Consider the following 19,870-nt stretch of genomic DNA (forward strand, 5'->3'; position numbering starts at 1 on the left):
ATTTCAATAGACTGTTCTTCGTCATCCACACTGCAGCCGGGTCTCGCAGCTTCCGACTTGCCTCTGTTTAGGCCAATGAAGAGCGAACTCCACGAGAAGCAGTACGTGGATGCTGGGGAGATCATTGATGCAGCAAGATGCTGGATCAGTCGTCGACTAGTAGAGTGTTACTATGAGGGCATACAGGCCCTCCAAGTAAGGCTCCCTAAGGCCATCGTACTGAACAGAGATTATGTTGAAAAATACACCACTGGCCATTAAAATTGCTACACCACTAAGATGACGTGCTACAGACGCGAAATTTAACCGACAGGAACAAGATGCTGTGATATACAAATGATTAGTTTTTCAGAGCATTCACACAAGGTTGGCGCCGGTGGCGACACCTACAACGTGCTGACATGAGGAAAGTTTCCAACCGACTTCTCATCCTCATACACAAACAGCAGTTGACCGGCGTTGCCTGTTGAAACGTTGTTGTGATGCCTCGTGTAAGGAGGAGAAATGCGTACCATCACGTTTCCGACTTTGATAAAGGTCGGATTGTAGCCTATCGCGATTGCGGTTTATCGTGTCGCGACATTGCTGCTCGCGTTGGTCGAGATCCAATGACTGTTAGCAGAATATGGAATCACTGGGTTCGGGAGGGTAATACGGAACGCCGTGCTGGATCCCAACTGCCCCGTATCACTAGCAGTCGATATGACAGGCATATTATCCGTATGGCTGTAACGGATCGTGCAACCGTCTCGATCCCTGAGTCAACAGATGGGGACGTTTGCAAGACAACAACCATCTGCACGAACAGTTCGGCGACGTTTGCAGCAGCATGGACTATCAGCTTGGAGACCATGGCTGCGGTTACCCTAGACGCTGCATCACAGACAGGAGCGTCTGCGATGGTGTACTCAGCGACGAAGCTGGGTGCCCGAATGCCAAAACGTCATTTTTTCGGATGATTCCAGGTTCTGTTTACAGCATCGTGATGGTCGCATCCGTGTTTGGCGACATCGCGGTGAACACACATTGGAAGCGTGTATTCGTCATTGCCTTACTGGCGTATCACCCGGCGTGATGGTATGGGGTGCCATTAGTTTCACGTCTCGGTCACCTCTTGTTCGCACTGACAGCACTTTGAACAGTGGACGTTACATTTCAGATGTGTTACGACCCGTGGCTCTACCCTTCATTCGATCCCTGCGAAACTCTACATTTCAGTATGATAATGCACGACCGCATGTTGCAGGTCCTGTACGGGCCTTTCTGGATACAGAAAATGTTCGACTCCTGCCCTGGCCAGCACATTCTCCAGATCTCTCACCAATTGAAAACGTCTGGTCAATGGTGGCCTAGCAACTGGCTCGTCACAATACGCCAGTCACTACTCTTGATGAACTGTGGTATCGTGTTCAAGCTGCATGGGCAGCTGTACCTGTGCACGCCATACAAGCTCTGTTTGACTCAATGCCCAGGCGTATCAAGGCCGTTATTACTGCCAGAGGTGGTTGTTCTGGGTAGTGATTTCTCAGGATCTATGCACCCAAATTGAGTGAAAATGTAATCACATGCCAGTACTAGTATAATATAATTGTCCAATGAATACCCGTTTATCATCTGCATTTATTCATGGTGCAGCAATTTTAATGGCCAGTAGTGTAAGTATTGTAACCAAAAGTGGAGGAATGATATGGTGTACTGGAATTCCAAATTAAACGAACCTGAAGTCCGGAAAAAAATGTGTTGCATTGCTTGTTGAACCCCCTCGTATTTTAATTTTGTACATACTGTATGGACAGTAATTTGTTGCCTAAGTGGCGGAACTATAAAATACAAAATCTGCAGAGCAATTACAGAGACAATAAAGTCACACAAATAAATTTATGATGTTGATAAGAATATGTAGGCAAATTTTAATTGAAATGCAAATTACTACAATGAGCCCAAAAACTGTATCAATATCAGTACTACAAGAATGCTTTATGATTTAGAATTTTGAGCCATTATCAAGTGCAAATGGGAAATAGATCACATTTGTATAATATGTTACCGTCAAAATATTGCAATTCGAACAGCTTTGAAATGTAAGAACTTGATGTCATTTTATACAGAGACGTCTCACATTTACCGATATCTTTTCCAGTAGCACTTGATAATGGCTCAGAATCAAAAATCGTGGTATCGAAAATAAGAAAAAGCAGAAAGTCAAATGGTATCTCCTCGTCATAAAACGAAATGAAATTCACGATAAAATTAACATGAAAATAGCGGGCTGCGCGGAGTGGCCGCGTGGTTAGGGGCGCCATGTCACTGACAGCGCGGCCGCTCCCGTCGGAGGTTCGAGTCCTCCCTCGGGCATCGGCGTGTGTGTTGTTCTTAGCATAACTTAGTTTAAGTTAGTGTAAGTCTAGGGACCGATGATCTCAGCAGTTTGGTCCCTTAGAAATTTACACACATTTGAACTTTTGAAAATAGCGGTCCATGTAGTAGACACAATGAGGGAATTCAACTACATTTTAAACAAAGTAAGGCGTAATGGACGAAGCAAAGAAGTCGCTAGAAGCAAATTTGCACAGGCAAGCAGAACAGTCCTCTCTAACAGTAGTCTCCGCCTTCCCGACGCAAACACTGAGGTGGCGAAAGTCAATATGCACTTATGCAGGTTGAGATAGTATTGCGTGCACAACATATAAAAGGACAGTGTATTGATGGAGCTATTATTTGTACTCAGGTGATTGGCGTGGAAAGGTTCGGGGGGATGACCACACAACGGGAATTAACAGACTTCGAACTCGGAATGTATTTGGACATTCCATTTTGAAAATTACTATGGAATTCAACTTTCCGAGAACCACAGTGTCAAGATTATGCCGAAAATACCAAATTTCAAGCGTTATCTCTCACCACGCACAATGCAGTGGCCAACGGCCTTCACGTAACGACCTAGAGAAGCGGCGTTTGTGTAGAGTTGTCGGTGCTAACAGACAAGCAACACTGCGTAACGCAGAAATCAATGTGAGACGTACGTTGAACGTACCCGTTAGGACAGTGCGACGAAATTTGGCGTTAATGGATTATGGCAGCAGACGACCGACGCGAGTGCCTTTCCTAAAAGCAGGACATCACCTGCAGCGCCTCTCCTGGACTCGTGACCATATCGACTGGAACCCAGACGACTGGAAAACCCTGACCTAGCCAGATGAGTCCCGATTTCAGTTGGTAATAGCTGGTGCCAGGGATCGAGTGTGGTGCAGACCCCACGAAGGCATGGGCCCGAGTTCTCAACAAAGCACTGTGCAAGTTGGTGGTCGCAATATAATGGTGTGAGCTGTGTTTACAATGGAATGGACTGGGGTCCTCTAGTCCAAGTGAACCGATCATTGACTGGAAATGATTACGTTCGGCTACCTGGAGAGCATTTGCAGGCATTCAACGATGGGATTTTTATGGATAACAGTGCGCAATGTCACCAAGCCACAACTGTTCGCTATAGGTTTGAAGAACATTAGGTCACCAAGATCACCCGACATGAATCCCTTCGAACATCTGTGGGACACAATTGAGAGGTCAGTTCGTGCTCAAATTCCTGCACGATCAACGCTTTCGCAGTTCATCTACATCTATATTTATACTCCGCAAGCCACCCAACGGTGTGTGGCGGAGGGCACCTTACGTGCCACTGTCATTACCTCCCTTTCCTGTTCCAGTCGCGTATCGTTCGCGGGAAGAATGACTGCCGGAAAGCCTCCGTGCGCGCTCGAATCTCTCTAATTTTACATTCGTGATCTCCTTGGGAGATATAAGTAGGGGGAAGTAATATATTCGATACCCCATCCAGAAATGCACCCTCTCGAAACCTGGACAGCAAGCTACGCAGCGATGCAGAGCGCCTCTCTTGCAGAGTCTGCCACTTGAGTTTGCTAAACATCTCCGTAACGCTATCACGCTTACCAAATAACCCTGTGACGAAACGCGCCGCTCTTCTTTGGACCTTCTCTACCTCCTCTGCCAACGCGACCTTTTCTAAGGACTCTCCCAATGAATCCCAACCTGGCACCCGCCTTACCAACAATTAATTTTATATGGTCATTCTACTTCAAATCCTTCCGTACGCATACTCCCAGATATTTTACAGAAGTAACTGCTGCCAGTGTTTGTTCCGCTATCATATAATCATACAATAAAGGATCCTTCTTTCTATGTATTCGCAATACATTACATTTGTCTATGTTCAGGGTCAGTTGCCACTCCCTGCACCAAGTGCCTATCCGCTGCAGATCTTCCTGCATTTCGCTGCAATTTTCTAATGCTGCAACTTCTCTGTATACTACAGCATCATCCGCGAAAAGCCGCATGGAACTTCCGACACTATCTACTATGTCATTTATATATATTGTGAAAAAGCAATGTTCCCATAACACTCCCCTATGGCACGCCAGAGGTTACTTTAAGGTCTGTAGGCGTCTCTCCATTGAGAACAACATGCTTTGTTCTGTTTGCTAAAAACTCTTCAATCCAGCCACACAGCTGGTCTGATATTCCGCAGGCTCTTACTTTGTTTATCAGGCGACAGTGCGGAACTGTATCGAACGCCTTCAGGAAGTCAAGGAAAATGGCATCTACCTGGGAGCCTGTATCTAATATTTTCTGGGTCTCATGAACAAATAAAGCGAGTTGGGTCTCACACGATCGCTGTTTGCGCAGTCCATGTTGATTCCTACAGAGTAGATTCTGGGTTTCCAGAAATGACATGATACGCCAGCAAAAAACATGTTCTACAACAGATCGATGTCAGAGATACAGGTTTTGCGCATGTGCTCGACGACCGTTCTGGAAAATTGGAACTAGCTGTGCTCTTTTCCAATCATTTGGAACCTTCCGTTTCTCTAGAGACTTGCCCTCCTGTTAGGAGGGGGGCAAGTTCTTTCGCGTACTCTGTGTAGGGGCAGCACTGCTCATTATTTCTGCAGGGGACTTCCAACGACTTGCTGAGCGCATACCACGTCGGTTTGTTGCACTACACTGGGCAAAGAATGTCCGACACGATATTAAGAGTTATCCCATGACTTTTTTTTCACCTATGTGTATGCCTTATTTTGAGAAACATGTTTGTGAGAGTTTACACTCTTTGTCTTGAAACCTGACCGGCGGCAGGCTGCTGCAGAGTCTAAACTTGCACCGATCGCAACATGACCACGCAGATAACACACCAAGTGCAGCTATCTGCATAAACTAGCAATTCTGGAGCCTGCGGTAGTTTCCGGAGCAATTCTTGCGCCTGTTCGAGTTGTTACGCTACGTCTACGCTCGTGGTCCAGCGGTAAACAGCGCGTCGTTTGAATGCAATGTCTCGCATTCGGAAACGCTCGTTGTCTAAATTTTTATACTGCCTTTCGTCTTTATGCTGAAGTCCTTAGCTACAGCATATTTAACTTTCTGACTTACCGGTAACACAATTTTCGTCCAATAACGTTTTTGCGAAAGATTTCTCGGCAGGCTGTCTGCCTCTGAACGCCACATGCGTCAGAGCTCTCCGGGGCCTCCTTGCTCGCATTCGTCAGCGGTTTCCACAGCGGCGCTGCGGCCTCGGAAGTATGTCGAAAGCGACAGCCACCGCACATCGCTTGGGAGAGTGTAAAGTGCTTTACTGTTGTTATGCTCTAGAAAAAAGTGTATGACTTGCATTTCACGCTCTACAGCAACGGACGCAGACGACCCTGTTTTAATATGATGAGGCCGGCCGTTGTGGCCGAGCGGTTCTAGGCGCTTCAGTCCGGCACCGCGCTTCTGCTACGGTCGCAGGTTCGAATCCCGCCTCGGACATGGATGTGTGTGATGTCCCTAGGTTAGTTAGGTTTAAGTAGTTCTAAGTCTAGGGGACTGATGACCTCAGATGTTAAGCCATTTGAACCATTTTATATGATGAGTGCTGTTTTACACTAACGAAATGAATAAGGCTCAAAATTAATTTTATGGTTTGTGATATACTCTACCTTACTACGTTGTTTAGTGTTATTCTTAATGATTTATATATCGTTCTTCCCATTTTAAAGGGGATTATTCGTGCAACTTCTTCGTCAGAAATTCGTATGTTTTCGTCAAGCCACTGTCTCTGAATATTGTTTCATTTGTTACGATGAATGTTTGCGATAAATTGTGTGAATACCTTTCAGTGAATACTGTATACTAACGCAGACACACTGCACATTTTGAAGTCCACGTATGGATTCATGGAGAAGATATTCAATTGGGATCTGAATTATTTTCCAGTAGTGTTACCTGCAAAAATTAAAGTTCTTACAATGTTGTGATGTGATGCTACGATAGTATAACGTAATGATAAGAAAATTTAGAAATTGATGTTGCATTCCTCGAGTCGAATTTCCTTCTCTAGAACGCCGCTAAAGCCAAAAGCAATTTACCGCTCCGCACGTTGACCGATGTCGCTCTTGTCACGTATAACGCGCGCGGTTTGTTTACAAAGCACTCCAGCCTTACCCCGGCAGCCAGACGCTGTCAGATATCGTCTCGCGCACATCTCGCTGAAATTCACGCCTCAGTAGAAGTGGCTAGTCACCCACGTTCATGTGGCATCGCTTGAGTCTTCGAATCCTTGTTGTACAGGAAATCTTCAGCGCTACTGCTTTTTACGTAACAGAACCCAGAACGTTTCCCTGTAAGGCAAGTGTACATAGGAGACAAAGGTATCGCCACGAATGCCCAGGGAAGTTCGATACGACGGCTCTTGCCCTCTACATACGTAAATGATGTGACTGATAAGGTGAACAGCGATCAACGACTGTTTGGTGATGACGTTATAATGTACGTGCCGGCCGATGTGGCCAAGCGGTTCTAGGCGCTTCAGTCTGGAACTTAACATCTGAGGTCATCAGTCCCCTAGACTTAGAACTACTTAAACCTAACTAATCTAAGGACATAACACATATCCATGCACGAGGCAGGATTCGAACCTGCGACCATAGCAGCAGCGCGGTTACAGACTGAAGCGCCTAGAACCGCTCGTCCACAGCGGCCGGCGTCGATTAAATATCTTGGTGTACCACTGCAAAGCGACTCGAAATGGAAGGAGCACGTAAGCTCGTGAGGGAGGATTATGGCGGAAAATAAGAGGAAGGGTAGCTGGAAATGTCGCTCGAGAATTCAATGTCGCTCTCGCGAAACCTGTCAGCACCAAAACAACACGAAGGGAGCTCTAGAGGCAGGGTTAGGTTAGGTTAGGTTACGTTAGGTTAGGTTAGGTTAGGTTAGGTTAGGTTAGGTAAGGTCAGATTAGGTGAGGTTAGAGAACCGGAATTGTCGACAGACTGCAGAACGACACTATTGCAATCAATAGTTATATCTCGCTACTTTTGCCAGTGGAATAGGATAGGGAATGACTGTCATCGGTACAAGGTAACCTCTACCATGCACCATGACGTAGATTCCGTATGAGCCCTTATCCCTCATATCTCCTTTCGCGGCCGTCATGCGAGATTGATTGGTTCAAATGGCTCTGAGCACTGTGGGACTCAACTGCTGTGGTCATCAGTCCCCTAGGACTTAGAACTACTTAAACCTAACTAACCTAAGGACATCACACACATCCATGCCCGAGGCAGGATTCGAACCTGCGACCGTAGCAGTCGCACGGTTCCTGACTGCGCGCCTAGAACCACGAGACCACCGCGGCCGGCTGGGACTTAACTTCTGAGGTCATCAGACCCCTAGAACTCAGGACTACTCAAACCTAACTAACCTAAGGACATCACACACATCCATACCCGAGGCAGGATTCGAACCTGCGACCGTAGCGGTCGCCTGGTTCCAGACTGTAGCGCCTAGAACCGCTCGGCCACTCCGGCCGGCCTCCTCACGCGAGAGATAACAGGTACTCAGTACACATTTTCATCCGCATTGTGATTAGGTGGATGTCGTATTTCTGCTTTCCCTGTATGCAGTATAAATTTTCGATACGGTGCCTGTTGAAAACCCAAACGCTTCCGCTGCCTTGGTTACCGGACGCACCCGTCGTACGAGCAGCAACACTTCGACAATTCATTGTGACATAATGCACTCGCAACTACACAGACACTGACTGATCTGACCACGACTGACATCTACAAAACATTGTACAAGTGCCATTCGTGGTAAAATGCGAGAGCGCATCCTGGGAGCTTGACTAGCGTCTGCATTTATGTTCCAGCATGTATTTCTCGCGGTTTCTCCGCATTTCTGTCTGTTCTCTGCATGTAGACGTATATGTAGAAGTAGATGTAGATGTATTTGATAGAAAAAAGGAGGAGAAGTGATGGTGTAGAGCTCTTGATACCGAATATTCCAACAATGTATTAGATTAAATTCCAACCGTATCTGCAGTCTCTCATGAGATGAGGGTATTTGACATTGTTGACAGCGATTTCAAGCACGGCGGCTCCCTTTCTGGTATTCGAGAGGAGCAGGCTATGATCCGTCACCAGTTTTCTACATCGTCATCATCAGTAACGCAAATATGATACTGAAGGCCCACACGCACACATCATAGTAATATACACTGATAAGCCAAAACATTATGACCACTGCCCACCGGACGCTGGATGCCGCCTTGCGGCGTTGCGGGCATGTGACGCGGCAATATAATTATCTAAGCGGGGCAGACACGGATGGCGGATCACCCTGCCGAAGATATGAGCTGCAAATGGGGAAATCCATTGAGACTCTGACAAATGGCAAGTTGTTATTATGAAGAGCCTGTGAACAAATACCTCGAAAACGGCGAAGTTGGTCGAATGTTTGCGTGTTGTGAGCATCTGCGGAAAGAGGTAGAAGGACACTGAAACTACATATAGGAGCTACATGGTTGGACGGCGAGGACTCTTCACAGAACGTGGGATTCGGAGGATAGATGGTGATCTGTGGCATCTCTGCTGAAAGTGCACAATGCCGTTGCACGCACAAGTGTTTTGCAGTACGCCGTTCAGTACTATGCTATGGGAAGCTTCTCCTGCGCTTGCGTGGGACCTGCAGTAGTAATCGAAGATAAGCTGACAGGTGCGCTCCGCCTACATCCCTTCATGCTTGATGTCTTCGCTGACGGCGATGTCATCTCTCAGCAGTATAACTGCTCGTGTCAAAGCCAGAATCGTGCTACGGTGGTTTGAGTAGATTATAGTGAACTCACGTTGATGTCTCGGTGACCAAACTAGCCTGATGTAAATCCTACGGCACCCATCTGTGTCGCTATCGGGTACCATCACAGAATACGCAAATAAGCGGCCCGTTATTTACGCGAATTGAGCGTAGGCATCTAATGCCAGATACCTGCAAAACCTACCAACAAACTGTTGGATACCTGATACGAAGAATCAGTGATTTATTTCGTTCCAAAGACGGAGAAACAAGCTGTTAAATAGGTGGTCATAATGTCTTGTCTTATCGATGTACACTCAACTTGTGTACATGCGACACAGCTGGCCGCTGTGGCCGAGCGTTTCTAGACGCTTCAGTCCGGAACCGCGCTGCTGCTACGGTCGCAAGTTCGAATTCTGCCTCGGGCATGGATGTGCTAAGGTTATTTAGGTTTAAGTAGTTCTACGTCTATGAGACTGATGACCTCAGATGTTAAGTCCCATAGTGCTTAGAGCCATTTGAACGATTTTGAACATGCGACGCAGCATGCAGCTTTCGCGAAAGAGGGGAAACCTTTCCAACTAGGCGATTGAAATGGCCCCTTTGAGTCTGCCACCCAACAGTGCCATTCGACTTCATTCTACTGTATTGCCTTCTTTTCGATATTCTTTGCCATAAGGAGAGACAGGGAAGATGTACGCAAAAACAGATTGGACATCAAAATAACAATATGCCGTGTTAGTAAAAGCCAACGGTCTAGCCGCATTGGGTACATTGATTCCTGTCAGATCACCAAAGTTAAACACAGTCAGGCGTGGTAGACAGTCCAGGTGCGTCATACGCTGTTGGCAAGCGGGAGCACTCTGCTCTTAAGAGGCCAGTTTAGGAGTTACTTCATTGAGGAGCAGCGGTTCCAGGTAACGAAAACTGAAAATGGCCGGGAGCGCGGCGTGCTGACCGGACACCCTTCCATGCCGCTTTCGATGACGCCTTTGGGCTGAAGACACGGCGGCAGGTAGGTACCATTGGGCCTTCCGAGACCTGTTCGGGAGCAGTTAGCGTTGTAAGAAACGTTAGTTTATAGAGCGAAGATCATCTGTAAACGGGAACTGGTCGACGTGGAATTGGAATATCTCACCAGTGCATGGCTGCAGAATGGGTACTCGTCCGCTAATATGAAAAGAGCGTTAACAAAAAAAAAAAAAAAAAAAGGTTCAAATGGCTCTGAGCACTATGGGACTTAACATCTGTGGTCATCAGTCCCCTAGAACTTAGAACTACTTAAACCTAACTAACCTAAAGTCATCACACACATCCATGCCCGAGGCAGGATTCGAACCTGCGACCGTAGCAGTCGCGCGGTGCCGGACTGAGCGAGAGCGTTAACACGGCCACGAAAAGATCATAGAGATGTACACATCTCCGCAAAATCGGAAGTTCTCCTGCCGTTTATAAAAGATATCACTGACCACATAGAAAAGATCTTGACGAAACGGAATATCGCTATAACCTACAAACCCATCAGCAATAAACAGGACACGTAAAGCCAGCCAAAGATGTCTGAAAACTGCTGGGAAAGTAGGGATTTACAAGATACCGTGTAAGTGTGGAGACGTATATATGGGTAATACTAAAGATTAGTCGACAAGTTACTGGAAGAATCGAAGGGTACTTTAAAGAAACTGACAAATCAGATGTTGCGGAACACTTTTTACAACCAGGAGACCACCGGATTCAATTTGATTCGACTACAGTACCGGCAACCAAAATGGCTACTACGAAAGTATATACAGAAAGGCCATAGAAATTATTAAACGCCCCAATATCCTTAATCGGAAGCAGTCTTTCTTTATTCGTGTCAGAGGTACACGAAAATGAACACACATACGATACATACAAAGAAAACCATACAGTATTCTCCCAGAATTGGGCAACTTTGATAGCACTGGGTGCTGCAGACTTTAAGTCCTTCATGCTACAACTGGTTGGGCATGAGTTATATTTGAAGAGATGACGGGTTGTTTGGAATTCACAGCATTCGCACAGTGTTCTGTTGGCATTTGGCAGTTGGAAGTTCCATTTAAGGAGATTGTCCCTCGATCTTGCGACTTCGGTCCGTAGTCTGTTTAAAGACTTCCTGATGACCCACTTCTCCATGTGTCCAGGCGGCAGGGATTCTTGTGGTGTCATCCAATTTGACAGGTGTTGGCATCATTCTTTCCACTTGGAGAGTCGGGTAGCCGCAGCTGATTCTTCGAAGGGCTGTGAAGTTGTTAGGAAACTCTTCCTGGACTTTAGTCTTGGCTTGGCAGGTTGATGTCCAAAGAGTGGATGTGAGTTCACTGTATTTGATTTATGCCTCTCGATGTTAGCGGCGACCTCTCTTCTGATGTCATATGGAGCAATCCGAGCGAGACATTGAACTTTGTCCATGGGGATTGGCCTTAGGCAGCCTGTAACAACAACATTTCAGGCTACATCATCCTGCTTTGCATGTACTGAATTGTACCACACTGGGATAGCATACTCTCCTGCAGAACAGAATAAGCCAAGAGCTGTTGTTCTTAATGTATGTGGATGTGTACCCCAGTTCGATCCCGCCAGTTTCCGAAGAAGGCAGTTTCTGGAGGATACTTTCTGCTTCAGATTCAGACAATGTTCCTTGTAGGTCAGTGAACGGTCGAGAGTGACACCCAAATACCTGGGGTGGGAACAATACTCTAGTGCAACTCCACTCCAGAATATTTCAAGTTTCCTGTCAGATTGTTTATGTTTCAGATGGAATGAACACATTTGCGTTTTCTTAGGATTGGGTGCGAGTTGATTCTTTTCATAGTAAGTACCAAACATTTGTAAACCGTGTGTAAGCATTATCTCTACATCTTCAAACCGATTGCCCTGGGCATCTATCGGAAGCAGTAGTGTGCGAAACAAAATAGTATCTGAAGAAGATGTGAATCTGTATTCAACCATGGGGTGACAGCGATACCGGACGCCAGCAACCGACAACGGCTAATACCAGTCGAGTGTCGAAAACATCTAACGGCGAACCAGCGTGTGTGACGGATCTTCGAGAAAGCTACACCCCCTCTTGAAGATATCATCCGCAGAAGGGGCCGAAACGTTGGGTTTCAACAAGAAATTCATCCGATAACGGCATAAGAGTCAGGACTATTTTAATAAGTGTGACTTTACCAGCTGCGAAAGTTTACATTGTGCAAATGCCATGTATCATCCAAAAACCAATGGGGTTTGACCTACAACGCAAAACATAATCATTGTTAAACAGAACTGGAAACCAGCATGGAAGATTTGCATAGTTTTTACATAAATGTAGTAATCAATCATCCCCACTTGTGACTGCAGCGAACCACAGAGACGTCACAAAAGAACGCTCCCGAAAGACCGTACGATGGTAGATCAGAACACTTACTGCCGGCGGATCCAAAGTAGGCCTAGGCTTGGTGCGCGTATCCAGCATTTTTTACTGTCTTTGTTGATATGAGGCATGAGTATTATGCTTTGTGTAAATATTTGTAGTTGTACACATTTAAGTGCTGTATAATATATTAAAGCTACTTGGAAGATATTGTTAATTGTCCCGTTGTAGAATTTTATAGTAAGTAAATTACTATGTATATTTAAGACTTGTCATATAACGTGTGGACATTTAAGCCACACTGCGTCAGTCTTGCATCATCTTGTATCCTGGATGAAAGAATTTTCCTTCCATGGAAGATGTGACATTTGCAAATGAACTGAGTTTCTTAAATGTCTTGACTATTTTATATCCCTTGAAAATGGAAATTTGCATTACGTTCAAACAGCCCCCATTTCAAAATGTATTTATTTAAAACTGTTTTTTTAATAATAGTTCTACTTAATTTGATTTCACTTCCACATAACTGGTATGTAGTAGAAAAGTAATGTAACCGAGTGTTAAATACAGTGTCAACAATATTTTCTAGAATGTAACGTTACTAAATTTCAATAGAATGTTTATTCTAAGATATATGACCATGTTGGACCTTAGAATATTGTTTCACATTTGGAGAAACATTATTTTTCTGAATTAATTTTTATAATTTCTGCAAAAACTGCAGGACACACAAAGTGTATGTTACAATTTATGAATGGAATAAGAACATATATTAAAATTCTATTACAGGCTGGTTAGGGGCGAAAGTCGAGAAAGCTTTCCGAGACACAACACTCTCCCCTACTCTTCATCGTGTTCAAATCCAAATGGCTCTGAGCACTATGGGACTTAACATCTGAGGTCATCAGTCCCCTAGAACTTAGAACTACTCAAACCTAACTAACCTAAGGACATCACACACATCCATGCCCGAGGCAGGATTCGAACCTGCGACCGTAACGGTCGCGCGGTCCAGACTGTAGCGCCTAGAACCGCTCAGCCACACCGGCCGGCCTTCATCGTGTTATCACTTCTATAATACACAGGGTGATCTTTCTACTATGTACAAACTCTAGTGACTGATCGATGAGAGAATACGGAACAAAAAAGGTCTAATGAACTTATGTCCAGAAATGCATGGTTTCCATGCTAGACATCATTTATTCAGTCATAGATTGTTACAGAGACTGCGGTCTAAAATGCGCTGTACCATGCAGCCATAGTTACAGTAGTGTTGAAATTGGTTTCTATGTGCCTGAACGTATGCGTGTATGCGCCGTACCATGTTCTGTCTCACACGTGAATCATCATGTAGTAGCCACATAACCCTTCGAATCATCAATGTCACTTCCTCCAGCAGGGGAGGCAAAGTCACCCGCAAGAAACGCCGATAGTTCCGGCCTATTGGGCGACGTGGAAGGAAGGATGGTCTCAAAATACGGTCGCCAATTATCCCGGTCCACACATTCGTGCTGCACCGATGCTGATAATTTGCTGTCACCATACCATGGGGGTTCTGCATACTATCCACATATGACTGTTACGAAAATTGAAGATATCACTCCGCGTAAAGGTGGCTTCATCTGTGAATAGGATGGGTGACACAAATCCCAGGATCGTAATTGCCTGGTGTAGAAACCAGTGACAAAACTGCTTCCTATGTCGAAAGTCTGCCGCTAGTAAGCCCTGCACAAGTTGTAACAGTTGTCATGGAGAATGGTCCACACGGTCATCTGTCTTACCGTGTACTGGCTGGCTGGTCTGGTAGTGACACGGCGGTTACCTCCCACCGTGTTAATCACATTTTCCTCCAAGTCTGGTGTCCGAACATTTCGGGTACGTCGTTCATGATTTCTTGCTTCCTGAAACAGCCCTGAATCAGACAACGGTGAAACAGTGTTTGTTGTCAGGGGGAATATGTTCCTGATAGAACCTTGCTGCCCACCTTCCCGAAAGTAAGGCCGGCCGCGGTGGCTGTGCGGTTCAAGGCGCTGCAGTCCGGAACCACGGGATTGCTACGGTCGCAGGTTCGAATCCTGCCTCGGCCATGGATGTGTGTGATGTCCTTAGGTTCGTTAGCTTTAAGTAGTTCTAAGTTCTAGGGGACTGATGACCTAAGATATTAAGTCCCATAGTGCTCAGAGCCATTTTTTTTAACTTTCCGAAAGTAAACACCATGTCGGCAAGCTCTCGATTCGAAGACGGAACCATTGTATACAACGCTGTATCACATGCACTAGAACGTGAGTCAGCAACAGAAGCGAATTCGACATTGTTGTTGTTGTGGTCTTCAGTCCTGAGACTGGTTTGATGCAGCTCTCCATGTTACTCTATCCTGTGCAAGCTTCTTCATCTCCCAGTACCTACTGCAACCTACATCCTTCTGAATCTGCTTAGTGTATTCATCTCTTGGTCTCCCTCTATGATTTTTACCCTGCCGTCCAATACTAAATTCGAGATCCCTTGATGCCTGCCGGCCAAAGTAGCCGTGCGGTTCTAGGCGCTGCAGTCTGGAACCGCGAGACCGCTACGGTCGCAGGTTCGAATCCTGCCTCGGGCATGGATGTGTGTGATGTCCTTAGGTTAATTAGGTTTAACTAGTTCTAAGTTCTAGGGGACTAATGACCTCAGAAGTTGAGTCCCATAGTGCTTAGAGCCATTTTTGAACCTTGATGCCTCAGAACATGTCCTACCAACCGGTCCCTTCTTCTTGTCAAGTTGTGCCACAAGCTCCTCTTCTCCCCAATTCTATTCAATACCTCCTCATTAGTTATGTGATGTACCCATCTAATCTTCAGCATTCTTCTGTAGCACCACATTTCGAAAGCTTCTATTCTCTTCTTGTCCAAACTATTTATCGTCCACGTTTCACTTCCATAAATGGCTACACTCCATACAAATACTTTCAGAAACGACTTCCTGACACTTAAATCTATACTCGATGTTAACAAATTTCTCTTCTTCAGAAACGCTTTCCTTGCCATTGCCAGTCTATATTTTATATCCTCTCTACTTCGACAATCATCAGTTATTTTGCTCCCCAAATAGCAAAACTCCTTTAATACTTTAAGCGTCTCAATTCCTAATCTAATTCGACATAACATTACCAATTACTATGGCAGGAGAGGACGCTAGGGCATGATGTATGAGGAACAGTACCAAGGAGGAAACCAAGCAAAATTTAACTATGGGTGCATGGTACAGTCTCTAAGACAAAGTATGACTGAATAAATGGTCTCTAGCATGGAAACCATGCATTTCCGGATATAAGTTCATTAGATCTTTTTTTGTTCCGTATCCTTTCATCGATCAATCCCTAGAGATTGTACTCGGTGGAAAAAATCACCCCGTATGGAGGGTGCTTGTAAAGGAATGGTGAGGTTTTAAAATTAATAATAAACCGATTTATTACCTTACATGAACATGCCTTATACCATTAGCAGCGAAAACTGTCCAAGTTTTTCATGAATTACCCGGTGCTCGCTTATCACGCTTACTGCGCAGACGTAGCGTCTGTTTCCAAGACGACGTTGCAACAGGAATAGGCTTTCTGTGTGCTCCGTTTTGAGGTGTCCATATCTGTGACTACAGTGCAGCATGAGTTTCACGCAGGGTTTGGGGAAGATCTACCATGCAAGAATAAAACAGGTGGTATCGACAGCTCGTGGAAACCGGATGCTTTTGTAAGTGGAAGAGTCATGGTCCAAACCGTCAGTCTGACGCAAACGTCTAAAGACGGCATGAGGCGTAAGTCCTCGCAAGTCACTTATTAAAGCAAGCAGGGAATTGTACGTACCAAAGATTACAGCGTGGAAGGTGTTGCGTAAGTGGCTATGTTTTAAACCGTAAAAAATGGGATTCGTGCAGACCGTTACAGCAGTAGACAAAGTGAATAGGCGTGACTTTTGCGAAGAGCTGCAGTTAAAAATGGAGGACGCTCGTTTTGTGGAAAGACTCGTATTTTGTCAAGAATCAACACACATAATTTCCCTATCCGGAGAAGCGAGAGACCACACGCGTTGATAGAGCTAGAAAGTCCAAGGTCCATTTTTTTTCGAACAACAATACGGTGACTTGTAACTCATTTCGAGACATGTTGGAAACCTGGATGCTATCCCAACTGAACACCAGTATGGTGATTAATTATGCAACAGGATGCTACTCCACCACATTTTCACTGGCATACACAAGAGCTTCTCATTTGTGTTCTTCACCAACGCTGGATTGGACGAGCTGCAGTAGTAGACAACGAGCTTCTCCCCTGGGACACCCCACACGCAGGACTCAATACCCTGCAATTTCTTCTTGTGGAGGTTTGTGAAAGACCGAGTTTATGTTCAGCCAATGACAGTGTCTCTTGAGGAAGAGTGTGATCGGATAAAGCATGCATTGCACTCCACATATTGTAGGACTGTGATTAATGCATCAAAAACTTAGACAGCTGCCGCTGCTTATCCTGAAAGGTTTGCCCAAATAACGTACTAAAGCAATTTTTAATTTTCAAAAACTGCACCATTCATTTATAAAAACCCTGTATATTTAACAAAGAAATTCGTCAAATAGCCGTGCAAATTAAGAAGTTTCGGCAATTCAGTGTGCCATCTTCAGGGCCCATATGCAGTGAACATATGCAATATGAACGTCAACAAAAGCAAAACGAGGATAATGGAATGTAGTCGAATTAAGTCGGGTGATGCTGAGGGAATTGGATTAGGAAATGAGACACATAAAGTAGTAAAGCAGTTTTGCTGTTTGGGGAACAAAATAACTCACGATGGTCGAAGTAGACAGGATATAAAATGTAGACTGGCAATGGCAAGGAAAACGTTTCTGAAGAAGAGAAATTTGTTAACATCGAGTATAGATTTAAGTGTCAGGAAGTCGTTTCTGAAAGTATTTGTATGGAGTGTAGCCATGTATGGAAGTGAAACATGGACGATAAATAGTTTGGACAAGAAGAGAATAGAAGCTTTCGAAATGTGGTGCTACAGAAGAATGCTGAATATTAGATGGGTAGATCACATAACTAATGAGGAAGTATTGAATAGGATTGGGGAGAAGAGAAGTTTGTGGCACAACTTGACTAGAGGAAGGGATCGGTTGGTAGGACATGTTCTGAGGCATCAATGGATCACCAATTTAGTACTGGAGGGCAGCGTCGAGGGTAAAAATCGTAGAGGGAGACCAAGAGATGAACACACTAAGCAGATTCAGAAGGATGTAGGCTGCAGTAGGCACTGGGAGATGAAGAACCTTGCACAGGACAGAGTAGCATGGAGAGCTGCATCAAACCAGTCTCTGGACTGAAGACCACAACAACAACATGCAAGTCTCAAAAATTATCGATATTGGCAGTCAAGTCTTCGAAGGAAGCTTTTGAGAATTCACGACATCCAGGAGCAGATGGCCCCAGTATGCCAATATCGATCGCTTTGGAGAGGTACATATTGGGCCTGAAGATGGCTTATTCAATTGCCGAAACTGGTGGCGAAAATAAAATAACTCCTTAATTTGCACGGCTGTTTGGCGGATATATTTATTAAATATTTGACCAGCCGCTGTCCCACGTCCACGATGGATCGACAGACCCTGTGTATTTTGTTTTTCAATATGTCAAAACACAATAAATAAATGAACATGACAAATGATACCCAAAACTCAGGCGATTATGCAGCCTATAGCAGAACAGCTCTGTCGCCCAATTGCAGATACGGCAGTACCTGCTGGATCTGGCGGCGAGCTTCCCCATCAGGGTGAGAGTGGAGACCATCGGACAGAGCTATGAGGGTCGACCCTTAGACGTGATACAGATCTCGTCCGGCGGCGATGGTGCGCGACCAGTGATCCTGATGGACGCAGGTATCCACGCCAGGGAGTGGATCGCGCCCGCCGCCGCCCTCTACGTCATCAATCAGCTGGTCGAGAATGGAGTACACAGCTCTCTCGTCGACAGCATCGACTGGCACATTCTACCACTTCTCAACCCTGATGGATACGAGTATACCTTCACAACGGTAAGTCCGAATACTAACATAGATGCGACACGACAGTTCGTAAGTAATAATTGTAACGCTTCCTCTTATATTATTATGTTTTGCTATTGTTATTGTTAGGAAAATCTTTATTCAGCCGGTCGTCGATATTTTGAAATAAAAGTTATTGCGGATATCGCATGTCGCGTAATAAATATTTCGCGTGAAGCGCTGTTGCGACACAGGCAAAGATCAATTGTGGAAACTGAGCCACCCTGAATATTACAAATAATGTTATTAAAGAATACGGCCAAATGACTACGTCAAATAAGAGGGCATGTACATTCGCGAATGAGTGGTAAAACATTAATACTGTGTAGGAAATGAGTCTTAAATATAGTTACGCTTGTACACTTTCAAATGTATGCGAACATACGAACGGGATAGAGGCGAGTACATTCTGAGTGCAATCATCCCCCGTGGCCTGGATAAAAGGAATTGCAGTTAAACGCATTTATTCATCTTAGAACGTAAATGCGTGGACTTCGATATTAAATGAAAAGAAAGACTGCAGGTTCTGAATGTCGCGGCAAATATATTGAAATTGACGGTAGCGGCCATGAAAGGAAAAAGATTAACACATTCACGTACCTCTATTGTTGAGCAGTGTCGCCGTGAAGATCATCGCCTCCATCTAAATTCTCTGCATGAAATTAAAATAATAGTAATAATTTTCCAGAATTTCAGTAGCTGGGACCCATGGTATCACAAAAGATGAAATCGCTCCGCTTCAAAATCACTTTCATTATTTAACCCAATTTTATCAGTAAGAAATGGCACAACACGTCTTAACACTAGGACAGGATAACAGCGAAACTAATAAACGAAGAGTTTCTTTTGTTCAGCAAATGCTTTACGCATTAATCTCTGGTAGTTGAACTAGTGGTAATATATTCATAAAAAATTTATACAATTCCTTTACGTAACACAAATCAATAATTTGATCATTACTATAGTAATATGAATCAGCGACAATCAGAGTAGCCAATAACATGACTCTTAAGTAGTATATAGGGGTTCGACAAATACACGGAAACATCGCGAGAAACGCATGCTTGAACGTACATACAAAGGCTAGCCAAGAATGGCATATAACTCGTCGATTTTGACCAATCACATGTTTTTGTCGTAGATATTACTTTGTTTGTATTCAAGCCATAGATAAGAAATCAGCTATCTTCTGTGGCAAAGCGTGAAAATCGTAAATAAAAATAAATGAATGAATTATTAAGCCGTAGATACTGTGTACGCTTTTTGTCGCTTGTGGGAATTTTACATAATTTGTATACCCATTTCT

General features: G+C 44.7%; 1 protein-coding gene across 1 annotated transcript in view; it reads left to right on the forward strand.

Moving 5' to 3' along the window:
* Positions 1–19,870, forward strand: part of LOC124796033 (carboxypeptidase B-like) — a 128,044-nt gene that overhangs the window by 36,798 nt on the left and 71,376 nt on the right. The window contains exon 4 of the mRNA XM_047260118.1: positions 18,250–18,555. Coding sequence (XP_047116074.1) covers positions 18,250–18,555 — 306 coding nt within the window. The remainder of the gene's footprint in view (positions 1–18,249; positions 18,556–19,870) is intronic.

Source organism: Schistocerca piceifrons, chromosome 4, assembly GCF_021461385.2.
Source record: "Schistocerca piceifrons isolate TAMUIC-IGC-003096 chromosome 4, iqSchPice1.1, whole genome shotgun sequence".
Taxonomy (NCBI): Eukaryota; Metazoa; Arthropoda; class Insecta; order Orthoptera; family Acrididae; genus Schistocerca; species Schistocerca piceifrons.